Below are 17,199 nucleotides of genomic sequence, written 5' to 3' on the forward strand. Positions count from 1 at the left end.
TAATGCACAACTTTTGTTTATTATTTCAAATGTGGATTTTTTTTGTTACAACTGTAGAAGTGTGGAGTTCTACTTAAAAACAAGCAGCAGATCTCTCCTTATGGATCTGTCCCCCTCTGTAATTTTCTCCTTTATGAATTTGGTACTGCTAGGATCTAGACTAGATGACAGAAACTTTATTTAAGTAGACCTTTTTTTCTTATGGCCATAGCAATTTCCTTTTGCAGCATGGATGTATGATTTTATAGATGATTTAAAGCTGCTGTGGCATCAGACTCCATCTACAAAGGGCTTGGGGCTATGTCCTCTAGCAAAGTTTTTAATCAGGATTTTAACTTGACTGATTTGCATTTTATGTGGTTTCTCAGGACAGTGTGGGGGTGAACAGCCACATTTCAAGACTTAATTAGTCTAAGCTTTAAAATGCTCATTATTTTTAAGGTCATTATTTCAAACAGTCTTTTATGTCTTAATGTTCTTACCAGGGTCTTTTGTTTACTACAGTGTGCCTCTTATTATTAACCAAATAACCAAGTATTGGAAAAAGGTATTATTAGGGAATAATAATAATAAACCCTTCTGCGTTACTTCTCAGAAGAGAAAGTTAAAATACAAATTCTCCCATAATCCTGTGGCTCTTGATTGTTGGGAGGAGATCTGCGGCAGGTCGATTTTGGTTTTGCAGAACTGCACCTGAGCTGTGATGGAGATTTGGGGGTTTGCAGACCTGAGCAACAACACAAACTGAAGTTATTTATTCTGCTGCGAGCCAAATTAAGGATCACAGTACTTCCCTTACTGGGTAAAAACCTCAGTTTTTGAAATCTGCAACTTGGATTTAATATTGACACTGAGCACCTATGTACCCACAGTAGTCTGGGAAAAACTTCTGTGTACAGTTGTGAGACACATGAGTTTGTCATCCCTACGAGGATGGGATCAGAAGAAGGGGAAATTCTGAATTTTCTGTTTCCTGAAATTCTGCAGCCAGTGAGTGCGTGAGGCAGAAGTGCTGTTTGACTTCGTGTCTTGTTTGTGAAGGCTTCAGCAATTTCAGGTTGTATAATTGAGTGATGTATAATCGAGAGTTTAGTTAATCTCTATTGGCATAGTCTTTAATAGGAATCACACAGTCACAGAATGGTTGAGGTTGGAAGGGACCTCTGGAGATCACCTAGTCCAGCCCCTGCTAAAGCAGGTTCTCCCAGAGCAGGCTGCACAGTCACATCCAGGTGGGTCTTGGATGTCTGCAGAGAAGGAGACCCCACAGCCTCGCTGGGCAGCCTGGTCCCATGCTCTGTCACCCTCACAGTAAAGAAGTTCTCCCTCATATTCAGGTGGAGCTCCCTGTGCTGCAGTTTGTGCCCGTTGCCCCTTGTCGTGTCACTGGGCACCCCTGAAAAGAGCCTGGCCCCGTCCTCTTGGCACTCGTCCTTAAGATGTTTGTAGATATTGATGAGTAAGAAATCAAGCAAAGTGGGCACGAGGCCTTCATGGATGAGCAAGGAGCTTCTGGCAAACCTCAGACAGAAGAAGGAAGTTAACGTGATGCGGGAAAGGGGGCAGACCATGTAGGAGGAATATAGGGCTGTTGTCAGAGCATGCAGGGAGGCAGTGAGGAAGGTAAGGTCCAGTTGGAATTAAACCTGGTGAGGGATGTGAAGGGCAATAAGAAGGGCTTCTTCAAGTACATCAGTAGGAAAAGGGTAACTAGGGAAAATGTGGGCCCACTGCTGAATGACGTAAAGATTCTCTAGTCTTTAGGGAATTAACAGGAGAGGCTCTCACTGTAATGGTGTAAATGCTCCTGGGTTGTGCTGTGGCATCACACACATGAAGGAGCTGTACGAACAATGGATGCTGGCCGAGTACAAATGCACTTACTGCTAGAGATGATGCACTGGCTCGTGATGACTCAGTAGTGTTTTCCATCTCTGACTTTTGAGATGCTACATTTTTTTAAATTGTAAAATTAAGTTGCCCCTTTGCTGCAAGTTGAAGTGATACAGAAATAACTGTTTCCTCTTTTGCCTGCCTTGTCACGGGATTGTGACCAACAGAGCCGGGGTGGACTGAGGGATCTGTTCTACAGCTGGGGGAGAAAATTTCTCTCTTCCTTGTCCTTCTCATCATCCCCAGTGGAGCTGCCTGGTTTAGGTGTTTATTATTTTCTTTTTTTCAAAGATACCTCCTTTCTGCTCCCACCAGTTACAGTAGCAGGGATGGCCACACTCATTCTTGCCATGCATTGGATGTAGGTGCTGCTGTTTGCTACCATGGAAGTATGCTCTATGTCAGTAAGCACTAAAATGTTGGAAGAGCTGCTTCTAGTTCTATCTCCAGGTTTTCCACCTGCAGCTTTAGTGCTGTGGGCCATGAAGGATTTTTTTTTTCAAAAGAGGTAACCTGAGAGTGGGTTTCAGCCACTAGAGTGAGAGCAATGTCTTGATAGACATGGGCTGTCCTCATTAACAGTTGTCTTGGAGGTCAGAGGACGGAAACTGGTCTCAGTCCTAATAAAACATAGTAAATTGGGGTGTTTGGGGCTGCAGTCTAATGTTTGCACTGTACACAAACTCAGCCCAATGCTGAACATGAGTTAGAAATACACTGAGCTGAGAGCTGGCAGAGCACGGCAGGTGCACCACTGGTGTGAGGTCTTCCTGAATCAACGGTTTGAGTTTCTAACATGCTTGGAAACCACTTTGGCCCAGGTGGGTGACTCTTCGTTCCCATACTTTCTGTTCCAAGTCCTGTGGGCAAAATCAACCTTAACCTGCACATTCTCAAGCTGTTTTTTTCAGAAGAGAGATGCCAAAGGGTTAAATGGCTGTGTTAATCCTGGTGTTGGTCTCTGTGTGACCTTTTGGCTGGAGACCTGGAATCTTAAAGGCTTTGAGCTCCAGTTAAAGTTTTGGCTCAGTGAGCAGCATTGTCAGGATTACATATTAATTTAAGGCATGTGAAACTATGGAATAAATGGGTTTGAACAGTCCCTTTCTGGAAGTGATATGATCTAGGCTCAGAAGGTGGATCAGGAGAATAGAAGCTGCCTGAATTGTTGAAGCTGAGGGGTGCAGATCATTTCAAGCGTGGAGAGGGGAAGGCATTGCTGATACGGCGGAAGGGGAGCAGGTCTCTTCTCAGTTGCCTTTCAGATGCCAACACCTGGTGTCGCCGTACACATCTCCGGTTTCATGGGGGAAAGTGGAGCAGGAGATGAAATATCTGGCTTGGCAGGTCGAGTGCTGGAGGAAACCGGCTTTTCCTTCATGAATAGGGATGAGAGGGCAGGAGGAGGAGGTTGGGTCTGGGAGCTGCAAGCCCTGAGCTCTGGTGGAATATCAGAATAGTACTGTTGGTCCCCTCTCTTTTAGTCACAGCTGCAAAATTATGTCGCCATCTTTACCCTTCTTCATTAAAAAAAAAAATTAAATTAATTTCATCACTTGGCATCATAGATGCATGAGAAGTTTCTCCACTGAGAAGAGACCTTCCAGGCAGTTTGTCACATGAATAACCAAGTAATGGCAGCTCTTGAAGACCGCAAACTTGACCTGCTGTTTCATATGCGAATAGATGGATTTTAATTAGCTCCATAACTTGCTCTTTATTTCCCAAGTTTGTTGCAGGTGGATTTGAAAGCTGTTGGCAAGGTCAGAGAGCTTGTGCGACTTAATCACACAGAAAACTATTGTTTTCTCCCTTTGTTCCTTTAAAAAAATAAATACCCATGGCTAGGAATAAATCTGAGACGCTAGCACTACAAAAATGCTGTGCTCACAAAATTTGAAAGTTGAGAGAATTTACAAGGGTGCTTCCTCTTGCACATTGCACAAGGGGTGTGTGTGGTGGTTTTTGTCGCTGTTACAGTATTTTAAGGTTTCATTTAGCAGTTTTTAAAAGAGTAGAAGGTATTCCAAGCACATGGCATGGCTAAACTAACACGGAGGGAGGCTGCAGTAAGGTGGGGCTCCAGCCATGATGAAAAAACTGATTTTAATAATGAATGGTTTATTAAATTGTAGTGACAACTTGCATTTTACTAGGATTGAATGTATTTCTCCCTGTTTTTATTTGAAGAGTGAGCCAGAATACAACTGACATACAACTTGCAGAAGACACCTGAGCTGTGGATGGGAGAGGCAGGAAATAACTTTATTTTTAGAATTTATATAAAGCAGAGGTTCTTAATTTTAGTGTCTCAGACTCAGTCTTCACTGGGGGGGGGGGGGGGGGGGGGGGAAGGGTGCCCCCCCCCCCCCCCCCCCCAAAAAAAAAAAGCTATTTGAGTATCTTGATGTGATAACCTACTGGAGAAGTAGTTTGTGCTTTGGTGGTACCACCAAGGTGAACTTCATACACCCTTTAAAGCCTTTTAGCTTACTTACAGTGAACTAAAGTAGCATCTCTCTTAGGATTTTGCATGAAAAGGGTCATCAATAACATTAAAAATTAAAAACTTACTTCGAAAATACAGCTTTAACTGTAGTATCAGTTGAAGCAAATGGTGCTAATCCCAGTCTTGTATTCCCTGACATATTTCCATAGGGGAGATATCCCATATTTCCATTTTCTAGTTATTCTACAGATCCATTAAAGTCAGGAATTCTGTATTTTTCCCTTCACAAAGCAGATGCTGCTTTCATACAGCCCAGGATTTTTTTCTCTTTCTGTGGAATCCTTGAAATCCACTATGGAGATGTAAAATGCTGTCATGGCATGTGCTTGTCTATGGAAACACTTTGGAGGAGCACTTGCAAGCAGTGCTGGCAGCATTTTCCCCATTGTGCTGTACCATCCACTAGACAACAGTGACAACTATTAAGGAGCAATATTTTATCAGATTGGAGCAATATTAGATCAGATCAGTGGTAAATTATTTCTAAAGCAGGTGTATATAACAATACAGAAAGCTGAGGGGAGCTTTTTTTTTCATATTTCGTTCGAATTGGTGTTGAGTCAATCGGTGATGCCTCGTCACCTGCCAGCTCCCTCTTTGGAAGCAGATGCTGAGGCTTTCTATGGGAATTGTCTTGGGTACATTGTCAGGGGCAAACCTCTTTGGATAACAGCTCCAACCACTAAATAAAAATTTAAAAAATTGCCCTGGAGTGGGTCTGCTTGGTCACTGGTAGGAAAGCATCACACTTCCCAAACCCTACTGCTGCATGAGCATCCCTCTAGGATTATCCACAGCATTTTCCTGCTGCTGTAGGTACCTGCAAGGTGGGAAAAGACTAGATATAAGGAAGAATTTTTTAAGATGAGGATGGTGAGGTGCTGGAACAGGTTGCCCAGAGAAGTTGTGGACACTCCATCCCTGGAAGTGTTCCAGCCCAGGTTGGATGGGGCTTGGAGCAACCTGGTCTAGTGGAAGGTGTCCGTGCCCCTGGCGGAGCGGTGGAACTAGGTGGTTTTCAAAGGTCCTTTCCAACCCAAACCATTCTGTGTTTCTGTGATTCTAAGAGGAATGGTCTAGTGCGGGAACAGTGGGATGGCTGTTGGGGCCTGGACCCTTCCAAGGACGGACTCTCTGCACTTGCTGACCTGGAGGACGGAGCAGGAACTGGCATAATTAAAAACCACTTTGCCATCTAACAAATGCCTTCATTGTTTTAGTTCCTCATTAGTTAATTTTCTTCTAATGAGGCTCTGTTAACGTAATCATCTGACATTGGGGAAAAAGAAAGTGGGGGGGAGAACCCAAGTTAAAAAGAGCCTAATTAGCAAGTTAATTATAGCGAGCAGGGAAATTTTCTGGTTATATAAATAAGCTATTGTTATGCACACACAAGCCAGGCCATGTTAAAAACTGCCGCTAACTGTCTAAGAGGTCAGGCAATCACTGTAATGCAGCATAAAACAGAAGTAGGGCTTGTTTGGTGGGACGCCTCATTAAGTCTTGGGGTCCTTTCCTGCCAGAAAAAGGGAGTCTGAAAATCCACGCGGTTCCCTTTCCCTCCCTCCCTCCCTCCCTCTTCCTCCACCTCGCAGCTGAAACCAGAGCGGGCAGGATCGGGATCGGCAGGGCTGGGAGGTATAAATCGGGGGGGCAGCCCCTGCCCTGGCGGGAGACAGTGCAGAGGGGCTGTCAGTGATGCCGTCATGCTGAACAAGAAGAAGTACAACGTGAATGGAGATTCAGGGATTAAAGCCCAGGTGAGGGCAGTCTTTAGTACCGTAATACCATTTTTCTACTTGAAAGTACATTTGTTCCTCTCTACCCCAACCTTTTCCCTCCTTTTCTTGCTGTTCCCCCACAGTCACTTATTTCTGGAGCTGACTGCATCCCCCTGCTTAGAGAAAATCCCAGTCTCTGGAGGACTTCTCTTCATTTTCTCTGGGGAGCAGGAGGTTTGAAATGATGAAGTGTTGTGCCAAATATGTTGCTCTGGGGTTGTTCTTCAGAGTACCATGATGGAGGAGTCCATGGGTTTGCAAGCAGGGAGATTGCCCAGGAAAACCTCGGATGATGAAACTTTTTTCTCTGGGTGAAGCAGCGTAGAGTGGCTCTTCACGGTAGAAATCCCAGGTCGAAGTGAGACTTAGCTCATTTGAAATGTAATGAGCATGCACCTGTATTCAGAAGTCATTAACCCCTTGTACCTCTGGAGGTGAGGTTTTTCAGCTTGAAATGTTTTTTTCCTGTTGGAAGTTGAAAGCAGCGACGTTTGTGTAGCTGCAGAGCAGGTTCGACTCCTAAATACAAGCAGCTGCAGCTCTCAAAAGCTTCACAGCCTCACAAAACCTGCACAGACTTTGAGGTTAAGTCTGTGCAAAGTTGGCTGTTACTTCCAGAAGCATTTTGGCATGAGCTGAGCGAGTTCATCCTGATACTAAATCACTGTTCTCATCCCCGTCTTGAATGCCCCATCTTTCTAGCCAGGCTGGAACATGACACATCTTGCCATCAGTCACCTTGTGCCGTTCGGTAAGGATTTAAACCAGAGTTTTGGTTTGGGTAAGCAAGGTCTGGTTTTCTCCTTCTGTCTGGATTGAGTGTACGTTGCTGAGATTTCAACTCAAAAATAAACGTGTTGTGGGAACTTGCTTAAGGGTATATCTGTGTACCCTTTGCATGTCCACACAATACAAAATTTAGCACTGAATAAAGGTGGATACAATAGATGTCTTAAATCAGATTCCAGCATCCTTTCTTGCCTGGTCTCTCTGCTGCTCAAAGGATAAAGCTAAGAGACATTGGTGAAGTGTCAACACAACCTAAAAGTAGACCTGAGCCTTGACCTGGCCCCTTCCTGATGTTCTCCCCTTCTGGTGCTTCCTTCTACCTCTTGGCTGTCAGTGGCTTGCTCAGCTAAAGCTAAACCCGTTTTGTGGGAGCCTTTAAAGGGTTTAACCCTTAATGGCATTGAGGGCAGGGTTTATTATAAAGTCTAGTTTTGGTTCTGCCTAATTTGGTTCATGACTTTGCTTTTTGGCATGTACTTGCCTATCAGTCTTGGATGTGGAAGTACTTCAAGAGCTCTGCATGCAATTATCAATAGTACCGTGTCACTGGAAATAGTTGCATTGAATGTCCTTGAAGAGATTATGTGGGAAAGGAAAATGTTAATTGTAATACAAATTATTCACCCTTTGTTAGATTTCCAGACTCTCACTTTGCTGAGAGCATAGTTTCACACAAATAACCTGATGCTTAGATGAAGTTGCTCAGCTGTCAAGGGATTTGTTTTAAGGGGGGTGGGGAGTTATTTCAGGCCAACAGCTTCATAGAAAAGGAATATAAAAACTGGCATATGTGCACAAAGACCCCATCCTGCCGGGATCAGAGGTGTTAATCCACAATGCAAGTGTTGACTGTAATATGAGTTTGACATGGGTTTTTTTCTTCCCCTGTGTGTTTCCTGATCCGGTGTCACTCTGTTGTTTGGTTTGAGATTAGCAGAAAAGAAGGAGCTCCCAGGGGCTGCTGCAAATGCTCTCCCAGGTTCTTTCCCTCCTCCCCAGCAGCCTGGACTAGCTGTCCCTGGGCCAGCTCGGACTTAGGTTCACAGGGGACTCTGAAAGAGCTACCTGAGATGCTGATCACCTTTTTCCTTCACTTACTGGCCCAAAAAGCAGAGCACCAACTCTGTAGCATCACCAGTCCATCTCAAGTGCAATGTCAAGTGCCGTTACTTAAACCATTGAACTTGAACTTGAGTTCCCAACAGGATCAAATTCTTTCTGGTTAGGTGACTTCTTTAAACAAAACTAACTTCTCAAAATATGCCCAAGGGGTTAGTTAATAGACTCAATTAATGGCTTTCAGTATTTTGGAGATGTAAATATTTAACCCTGTTGTACCAGACTGAGTCAGTTTATGCTTGTAGCAAAGTCCAAGGAAATTTGCAATTGGAGGTTGTGTTTCCAGTTTCCCTGAGATTTATCATGTCTCGTGAACATAGTGGGAGCATCAGTGGTCGGCTTACAAAGTGATGAGCACAGAGAGTTAGAATATTTTCTAACAGGTTTTTCTTTCTGAATGCTTACATATGGCCCAGTAGCCACATAGAGATAATTAAAAAGGATGTTGAGCTGCTGGTGTGGGTTTGAGATGTGCTGTGTCCCTTGGGTAAGGCAGTTGGGCTCTGAGCAGGCTTGGTGTTTGCTGAAATGCATCTGATGTCTGTGAAGCTCTTTTGGGGTCACAAGCTGCAGGTCGGTGCTGATGTGAGCAGGGAAGCATTAAGACAAGTTCAACATGAGGTAGACGTCAACAGGGCACGGAAGAATTGCGTTTCTACTGTAAAATCACTAACAGTCATCTGTAAGAGCAGATGTTCAGTGTATGTGAAAACCTGGATTTGAGGAGTTTATGGTAAGGAAATACTGACTGGCTTTCTTGCTGTTCTTTTCAACCAAGGGCAGGAGTAAAATGAAGCTTGGAGAAAGATGTTCTTCTTTAAGTACCAGTGTTAAATCTCATTTTCCCCTTAAAAGTGCATAGATAAAAGTGACACTTCTTAACCTATCCTTTCTGTCCTCTCTGTGCTTTGGAGCAGATCAGCTTTGCTGACTTAAATATTTATCTCTTGGCTGGGCAGTTATTGCAGCTGTAGCATGGGCAGGGCTGAGCCTGGTTGTGATCAGCTGCTTTCAAACCTACTGGTGGTCTTGGGGCTTCACAGATGTTCCTGGGAAGTCTGAAATCTTCATTCCTTGGTGATGACTGAAATGGAAATGGGCTTGATTCTTCATCTTGGGTGAGAAGGTTGCTATTTGTCATTCATAACAATTTGTCACAATGAGATGAGCTCCATGAAAAAACAAGGTAGATGCAAAATGCCACAAAATATTGCTGTTACATCCGTTGCTGAGGTATTATTGTAGGCACTGCTGGTAAATGATAGTTTGTTCCCTTTCTCCAACTTGGATAATCACATTTTGCCAGCCTGCACATCACTTCATTTACATGCCTTATCCTTCATTTCTTGATTTGTTCTATAAAGTTGTGTACTCTTGAATGCAATACTCTTAAATACTTGTGCTCCCCAGGCGTCCATGATCCCAACAGTTACAACAGCCTTGAGTGATGTATCTAATCTGAAATGTTTCTTAATATAGAGCGCAGCTGGAAGCTGTATTCATTACTCGAAGTGTTTTTATTTTTGCCTTTTGTGTTTTGTACAGCATATAGGGAGCATCTCATACTAGTCACCGCAATAAACGTTGCGAGAAGGGTCAGTGTCCGCATCAGCTCTGCAAATGTAGGGTGGCCCTAATAGGGCTTCTCTTGCAATGAATAACCCTTATCATCAGCATTTTGGAAAATAAGTTTGTGTGTAACGGGGACAGCAGCTTTGTAATTTGTGTGGTTAAAAGAGGAGTTTCAAGGTATTTGAAGGACAAGTGTGTTGATGCTGCGTCTGGTGGAAGGTCTGAAATTAAACAAAGTAGGCAATTTAGCATACCCTGTTCCAAATTAAATAACAGGAATAATAATAAATAACAATTCAGCGCATAACTGAGGTGGTGTCAGTGTCTGCTTAAGGCTTTGGGTTCTTGGGATTAATCTTCTCTATCAGACTGTTGGGGTTTTATGTCTGACTTAACTATTAATTTCCTTTTAACAGATCCAGTTTGCTGACCAAAAGCAAGAATTCAACAAGCGCCCAACGAAGATTGGCCGCCGTTCGCTTTCCCGCTCCATCTCGCAGTCCTCTACAGATAGCTACAGCTCAGGTGTGTGCCATCAGCTGCACGTACAGCATCTCTGCAGACCACAGGGTTTGTCCTGTGTTTTACTCAAGCAACTCCCAGATCTGATGTGCGGTCGGTAGTGTCAGAGGGAAGGCATGGACAGAGGATTGTTGCTTTTTTTCTTGTCTTCATGTATAGTTGGGTAGGAAATGAAGTTACTCTGATTCTCTCAACACTTCTCATCTCTCCTTATAAGCCTCATGTGCAGTTGTTACTGGCTTTCCTCCTCCCTTCCCTTTCCTTTTCCTTCCAGGCTCAGCAAAACAGTGTTTCCACTGTTCGTGCTTGCATGTCATCTTCCCTTCCTGTTCTTGAATAAATCCATGTGGATCCCACTGTAGGTTTGGACTTGCCCATTGCACATGAAATTGGAGTCTTTGCAAGAGCAGTGGTGACCTTTGAAGGCTTTGCGTGTGTCTTCTGTGCCTTTCCTGCTGGAATCTGTGAAATGAAATTTTTAGCAAGCAAGCAGTGGACTTCTCGTTCGGTCTTGCTAGTTGTACTTACAGGAACTCACTGGAGAGGGAGGTTGGGTTTACTGGGGATTTTTTGTTTTCTTTTAAATTTCAGGGCTCTTCTGAAGCACCAGGTATATTTACAAAGATTGGTTCTGGAAACTTGCTTTGTCTGGACTAATATTTGGTGGTTGTGCAGCACCATCCAGAAACCTTCAGGCTCTGGTCCCCCTGGTAGGAGGCTCGTTCCTTTGAGAAGATGGCACAGCAAAGTTTTGTTTTGACCTGCATAGGTTGTTTTGTTTTCTATGAACATGCATCATTTTCAAGGGAGACAACTGAAACTTAATTTCTGGAGCAGTCCATGAAGGTTTCTTAAAACCCAGTCAAAGGGAGGTCCCATGAAAAACAGGTTAGTTACACTGAGTGCCCCATTCATCAAACATCCGACATTTAGAAATCAAACATTCAACATTTCAAACTGATGCAAAAAAGGCAGCACAAGAAAGTCCTGAAAACAAATCTCCTGGTGGAAACTGGCATTTTTTCCCTACAGGAAAGAGTGCAGCCTTGAGAGAATGACTGCTAAAACTTACCTTGACTTCGAGTGAAGAAGGCGAAGTTGCCCTGTGCTTTGCAAACAGTCTCTAATGTTTGTTAGAGACTGGCAACAAATAAGTTGCCAGTGGCCACAGAGTGCTGAGGAAGTTCAGTGCAACTGCACTTCCCAGCACGTAGGAACGTCACGGGCCCATTCAGTAAAACATTACGTGCCCAAGTGGCACCTTCAGCTAAATTTACCCTAGTCCAGTAACATCCATGTGGGACTGGTATCACACCTCACCTTCCAGTGTCCTCTTTTCTTTGTCTCCAAGTGTGTCATTAAGTACCGTTACTGTGCTGGAGACCTTATGTCACTTCAGGAGTTGTTTATGAGGATAGTGGCTTTCCAGGAATAGGGAGAGGTCATCGGGGATGCTCTCAAATTGTTCAGGATAGGTCCATCTGGGATCCTTGGCACTTTGAAGGGAATACTGCTTGCTACCTGAAAATACTGCAGGTACTGTCCTAGCTGAGACCATCACAGAAGGGAATTTGGATCCAATTCCCCATCCCTCAAGGAGTCTTAATGCTTCTGATCCCCTTCTGGTCCTGGCCTCTTGAAGAAGATGCAGAATAAATCAGCTTCTAACACAAGGCTGCAAGGATTGGAGATGTAAGTGTCTTTGAAACTGGCGGAGGTATTATTTCTCAGCTCCTCCTGACTGTGAAGGCAAATGATCAGGCCTTTCTGGTGATGTGTACCAAACTTCATGTTAGAGTACCGTCAAGAGCTCTGAGATGAGTATTCAGGTTGGAGGCCAAGGTCTGTCTGCAGACCTTGCAGAGGTCTGGCTTTATGCCAGGGCCATGGGGAATAAGGATCATTCATGGTGAGGCTCCACCACAGTCTTTCACTTAGTCCCTGTCTATACCATGGATGCACCCATCCATGATATGGATGCATTTTTTGGATGCTTGGCAGGTCACAGTGTATTTGAGGAGAACCTGGCTAGGTATCTGGTAGTTTGAAGCATCAGAGACCACAAGAGCTCAAAAGTGCATCCTACCCTGACCCTCCCAGCTAGATACCTCTTGTATAACAAGAAATAATTCTTTTTCGGGGTAGATTATGTGCTGTGAGGTATGGTTGCGTTTAGGTTGCATACTTTGCTGGCCATGGACAACTGCCATTCTGCACAGTGAAAGCCTGTGGCCAAAAATCAAATCTGAAGGTAGTCCACCCATATCTGCTTGTATGAGGGTGTTTTGGGTCATATCCCTCCTGCAGCTTCCAGCTGCATGTCTGCTGTTGAAGGAAGCAGGACAGAGCCCATGGGCTCACGCAGGGCTGTCCATGCTGTCCAGTTGTGTGCATGGATGGATGTGAGCCGAGCCCTGCTGTGCCAGCCAGCCACAGCACCAAAGACCAGTCCCTCGCCTATTTTATTTCCCAGGGTGGATGCAGCTGACAATTACAGCTCAACTTGATGCCCATCTGAAGTCCTAGTAGATCTTCACTGTTGAAGCTTTAGAGAATGTCCCTGTTCTTGTGCCTGGCCTGCCATGGTACGTGCCATAACCTATTGGGAGCAAACAGGGTAAAACCTCCTGTGTGTGATGAACGTGGTTTCATGGGGGTTTTTTGAGCTATCAGGAGATGGTGTACAGAGCAGCATGTGAGTGAGCAGCAAAGCATGGAGCAATCCTCTCTGCCAGCACAAGTGATGAGCTAGATGCCAACACTAAAGGGCAACCACATTAGTAGCGGAAGTTTGAGGAGCCAGGAAGTCTGAGAGGTTTAAACAGGGACATTTTAGCTCCGTGAAGTGTAGAAAGCCTCCACGAACTCAGGATCTGGCTCCTGGCTGACTGCTGCAATGAGACACTGTGTACAGAACTTGTAATTGAGCCTAGGTGGTGGGCCAGAAGTCTTCCTGACGTAGGGATGGAAAGCCTCTTTTTCATTTCTCTACTCATTTCTCTGATGTTAAGGTTATTGGGGTTGAGCTGGGACAGGAGCACACTGTGACAACCCACTAGGTTGAGGCAGTATTATCAGTCCTGCCCGTCTCCCATCCCTTCGGGCTGTAACGTATCTCAGAACCAGTCAGATAAGATGTCTGAGCAGATTTATATGAAGTGGCTTTGTGGCAGTAGTGCATTGCCCGTAACAGAGATGGTTACGTGTGTGCTCCCTGAAAAACATGGTAGATGAGGACCTACAAGCTTTTCACCTTTTTCAGCAACCCAGGTTTAGAAGAGCAAAGGTAACTAGTAGAAAAGTTGTGGTTATGTGGTCCTTTCAGCTCTGGGCAGAGGCAGGTGCTCACCTCCAGAAGGTGCAGCTGCTGGAGGTTGTGATCTGATCCTGGGCACACAAACAGTGAAAGCCATGCACAGTCTGATGGCTTCACCCTGGTTCCTGTGGAACAAGTGACTGTTCTTTGTCTCCTTTCCAGGTTCTTGGGTTGCTGCTTCTTTCATGTTGCCTTGTATTCTTGGAGGAACCTCCAGAGCCTCCTCCAGAGGCTTGGAGGAGCCCCCCAAGGTTGGGGACAACCTGGACGACCCATCACCCCTGCAGTGGCTGTGTTCCCACACAAAGGGCTTTTAGGAGAAATTGGGGAATGTGCATGCTGGGTCCTCTCGAGGGAGAAATCAGCTGGGGCTCTGTTTGCACTTTGTAAGCCATCTGGATTATGTTTATAATGGTATCATCTTGGGCAGCATGTTTTAAGCTGGCTTTAATGATTAGACTTCCCTAATACAGGTCTGTGATTAATATAACATTTGCACAGGTTTTACAACTCCATCCAATATCTAATCAGGGTATATTTTATAACTCATTTTTTAAGACTAATAGGCTGATTAGCCTGTCTAATGTCATTGTGTTTGCTCCTGATTCAGAGCTGAAAGAACTTGAAGCAACTTTGGGGAATCCTCCTCTGCCCCTTGCACTTAGCATCTCCTGCTAAAGCATCAGCAAATGCAATTAATTAGCTTGTGAAAGTATTACATTTCCCTCCTAATGAAAGCTGCTAGCCTGACAGTCAGGACGGAAGACTTCTATTCCCACGACAGTTGCAAGATGGGTGGATAAATCCCATTACTACCTCTCAGCATGGATCTTTGTCATTCTCTTTTTAGGGGTGAGCAGTAGCACAGTGTAAACAATCCATTAAGCCCTCCTGGGATGGAAAAAGGCTGGAAAAAAAAGAAGCGTGAGGAGCAGAGAGATGATAATGGAGGGGAAGAATCATGGAATCATTTAGGTTGGAAAAGACCTTGAAGATCATTGAGTCCAACCATTAACCCAGCACTGCCAAGCCCACCACTGAGCCATGTCCCTAAGCACCACATCTACACATCTGTTAAATCCCTTCAGGGGTAGTGGCTGCACCACCTCCCTGGGCAGCCTGTTCCAATGCTTGACAACCCTTTCAGTGAAGACATTTTTCCTAATACCCCATCTAAACCTCCCCTGGCACAACTTGAGTCCATTTACTCTCATCCTGTCACTTGTCACTTAGGAGAGAAGACCAGCCCCCACCTTGCTGCAACCTCCTTCCAGGCAGCTGGAGGGAGCGAGAAGGTCCCCCCTGAGCCTCCTTTTCTCCAGGCTGAACACTCCCAGTTCCCTCAGCCCCTCCTCATCAGACATGTGTTCCAGCCCTTTCCCCAGCTGCGTTGCTCTTTGGACACATGAGAGGAGTGAGGAGGTCCTCAGCTTTGGAAGTGGTGGGCGTGAGTGAAGGAGTGAAACTCAAGTGACTCTTACCTGAAACATGCATGGTGGGAAGGCAGTCATCCCAGCATCTCTGCTCAAAATGATGGGGAGGTGCCAGTGGTGTTTTAGTGATGCAAGAGAGGCCTGGGTGTGGAAACAGCATCTCTGCAAACAGCCTGTGGTTTCTTGCTCTTCCTGCCAATCAAAACTGGAAAAAATTGATCAAAATCATCAGCTGGTCTCCAAAATAGGTACAGTCCGTGAAGCTGTGATGTGAAAAAGCTTATTCCAAGGTGCCATGTGTGGCTAACTGAATTCTGCTAGAAGCAATAATGGGAAAAATGAGGGTGGTGAGGCGCTGGCACAGGTTGCCCAGAGAAGCTGTGGCTGCCCCATCCCTGGAAGTGTTCAAGGGCAGGTTGGACGGGGCTTGGAGCAACCTGGTCTAGTTGAAGATGTCCCTGCTCATGGCAGGCGGGCTGGACTAGATGGCCTTGAAAGGTCCCTTCCAACTCAAACTATTCTATGATTCTATGAAAAAACAGCAGAAACACTGCTGAACATGAAAACTTTTATCACTTGGTTGCTTTAAAGTACCGAGAATGAAAATACTAAGAATCTGTGCTGATCTGACTCTTCAAATTAGAAATAAAAGTCTCTTATCCATATTTGCTATTAGCCACCAGTTTTCTGTAGTAGTTCCACTTCATTTAAAATGAGTCATTTTTCTCACCAGAGGAATTAATTGTTTTCTGTGCTGTTTGGGAGGGGTTTACATGCCCAAGGACGCACCAGGATGTTTAACAGCGTCTGCTATTGCAAACCAGGGAAAGGCACTGACCTGACAGCTCAGTTTTGGAGTTGAGGGCATGTTTTGCCATTGTGCTGGGCGAATAACTTAAATTTCACTAACTGTTCTTTCCCTTTCTGCAAAACTCAGATAAGTGTTATCTGCTTGAGCAAAGGCTTTTGGGGATCAGCTGGTTTATATCAGCCCAGTGCTTTGAATACTAAAGCACGCAGCGTTGTGTATTGTGCACCGCATACACGTTAGGTGGGCAGTGAAATGGAATTAGAACCATAAATATCTTTAGTTAAAGGGCAATGTCTTCATCCTCATGCTGTTTCATAACTTTCAAAAGGCTATACGGAAAGGAAACAAGGTTTTTCTTTTTAGTTGGGCTGTTGTGGGCAAGGTTGACCCCTTTTTGCCCTTACCAATGCCAATACTACAGATGCAAGTGGATCCTCATGTAAAATAGTAAAATATTACCAAAGCTAAGTTTAGCTGAACTTAGGCTCTGACCTGGTCTTTGCTCGGTCAGGACATGGGCTGCAGGTGTCTGCTTTCCTCCCCCAACATTTTTCCCCTGGATAACAGTGCCTGAGACCTGCTGCTGTTTTCATTGAAATAATACAACTTATATTAAAATGGTATGTGGCTCTACAGAATGCCAATCCCAGTTATGAAGCTTTCATTATTCAACTTCTGGGTGATTGGAGATGATATTTAGGAGGCTGTTTGTCCCATTGGTTAATTGGATATTTCTAGATTACAGGTGGTAAGAATCGTTTCCTTTCTCTGCTTCATTTTCATTTTACAGAAAAGCAAGGGCAAAATTTAGTATTATGTATTAGTATGCTATTATACTACACTAACAATATTAGTTTAATTACCATAGTGCTATATGCACTATTCTATGTTATATGTACGTAACGGTAAAGAACCATCCGCATATGAAAATATGGTTGCCATCTAGGTGGGTTTTTTGTTTGAAAAAATTACTTTCAGCCCCCAGAATGAAGATCTGTGGTTTTAAAGAAACCTCTGCATAGATTAGCTGTCTTCAAAGAAATAATCCTCCTTTAACTAATTAATCCTTCCTTCTGGAGTCCTTGATACAAAAGCGCTTGGTATTATATAAGGTGCTCTTTTGTTATTAAGCCAGGCTTCTGGTCCTTCAAGAGCTGCTGTGGGATTGTGAGCACAAATTCAGAAATACATTGCCATCAGCGTGTTGTTTGCAGGGTCGGACTTGCCTTTCACACCCTGCTGAGGATGGAGCCTTTGCAGAGAAATTTCAGCAATGCATAATTCTCTGTAAGCGGATTAAGACCTGAGCGGGTCTTGGGGAGCCTGGCACACCAACAGTGGCAGCACTAAGCTTTTTTTCCTTCAGATCATTCAAGCGCTTCACATGGGCCAGAAGAGAAAGTAATCAGCTTGCTGGGTGCTGCAGGAAAGACGAACCCATGGCCGTGTTGGGG

General features: G+C 44.5%; 1 protein-coding gene across 3 annotated transcripts in view; it reads left to right on the top strand.

The window, feature by feature from the left end:
* AHCYL2 (adenosylhomocysteinase like 2) overlaps positions 1-17,199 on the top strand; it is a 109,366-nt gene that overhangs the window by 65,510 nt on the left and 26,657 nt on the right. For 2 of the 3 annotated variants that reach the window (XM_056340147.1, XM_056340148.1), the window contains exon 2: positions 10,080-10,188. In XM_056340147.1, coding sequence (XP_056196122.1) covers positions 10,080-10,188 — 109 coding nt within the window. Of the gene's footprint in view, positions 1-5,964; positions 6,163-10,079; positions 10,189-17,199 lie in introns of those variants that run through there. The other variant, XM_056340149.1, reaches the window with a different exon arrangement.

Source organism: Falco biarmicus, chromosome 5 (assembly GCF_023638135.1).
Source record: "Falco biarmicus isolate bFalBia1 chromosome 5, bFalBia1.pri, whole genome shotgun sequence".
Classification (NCBI taxonomy): domain Eukaryota; kingdom Metazoa; phylum Chordata; class Aves; order Falconiformes; family Falconidae; genus Falco; species Falco biarmicus.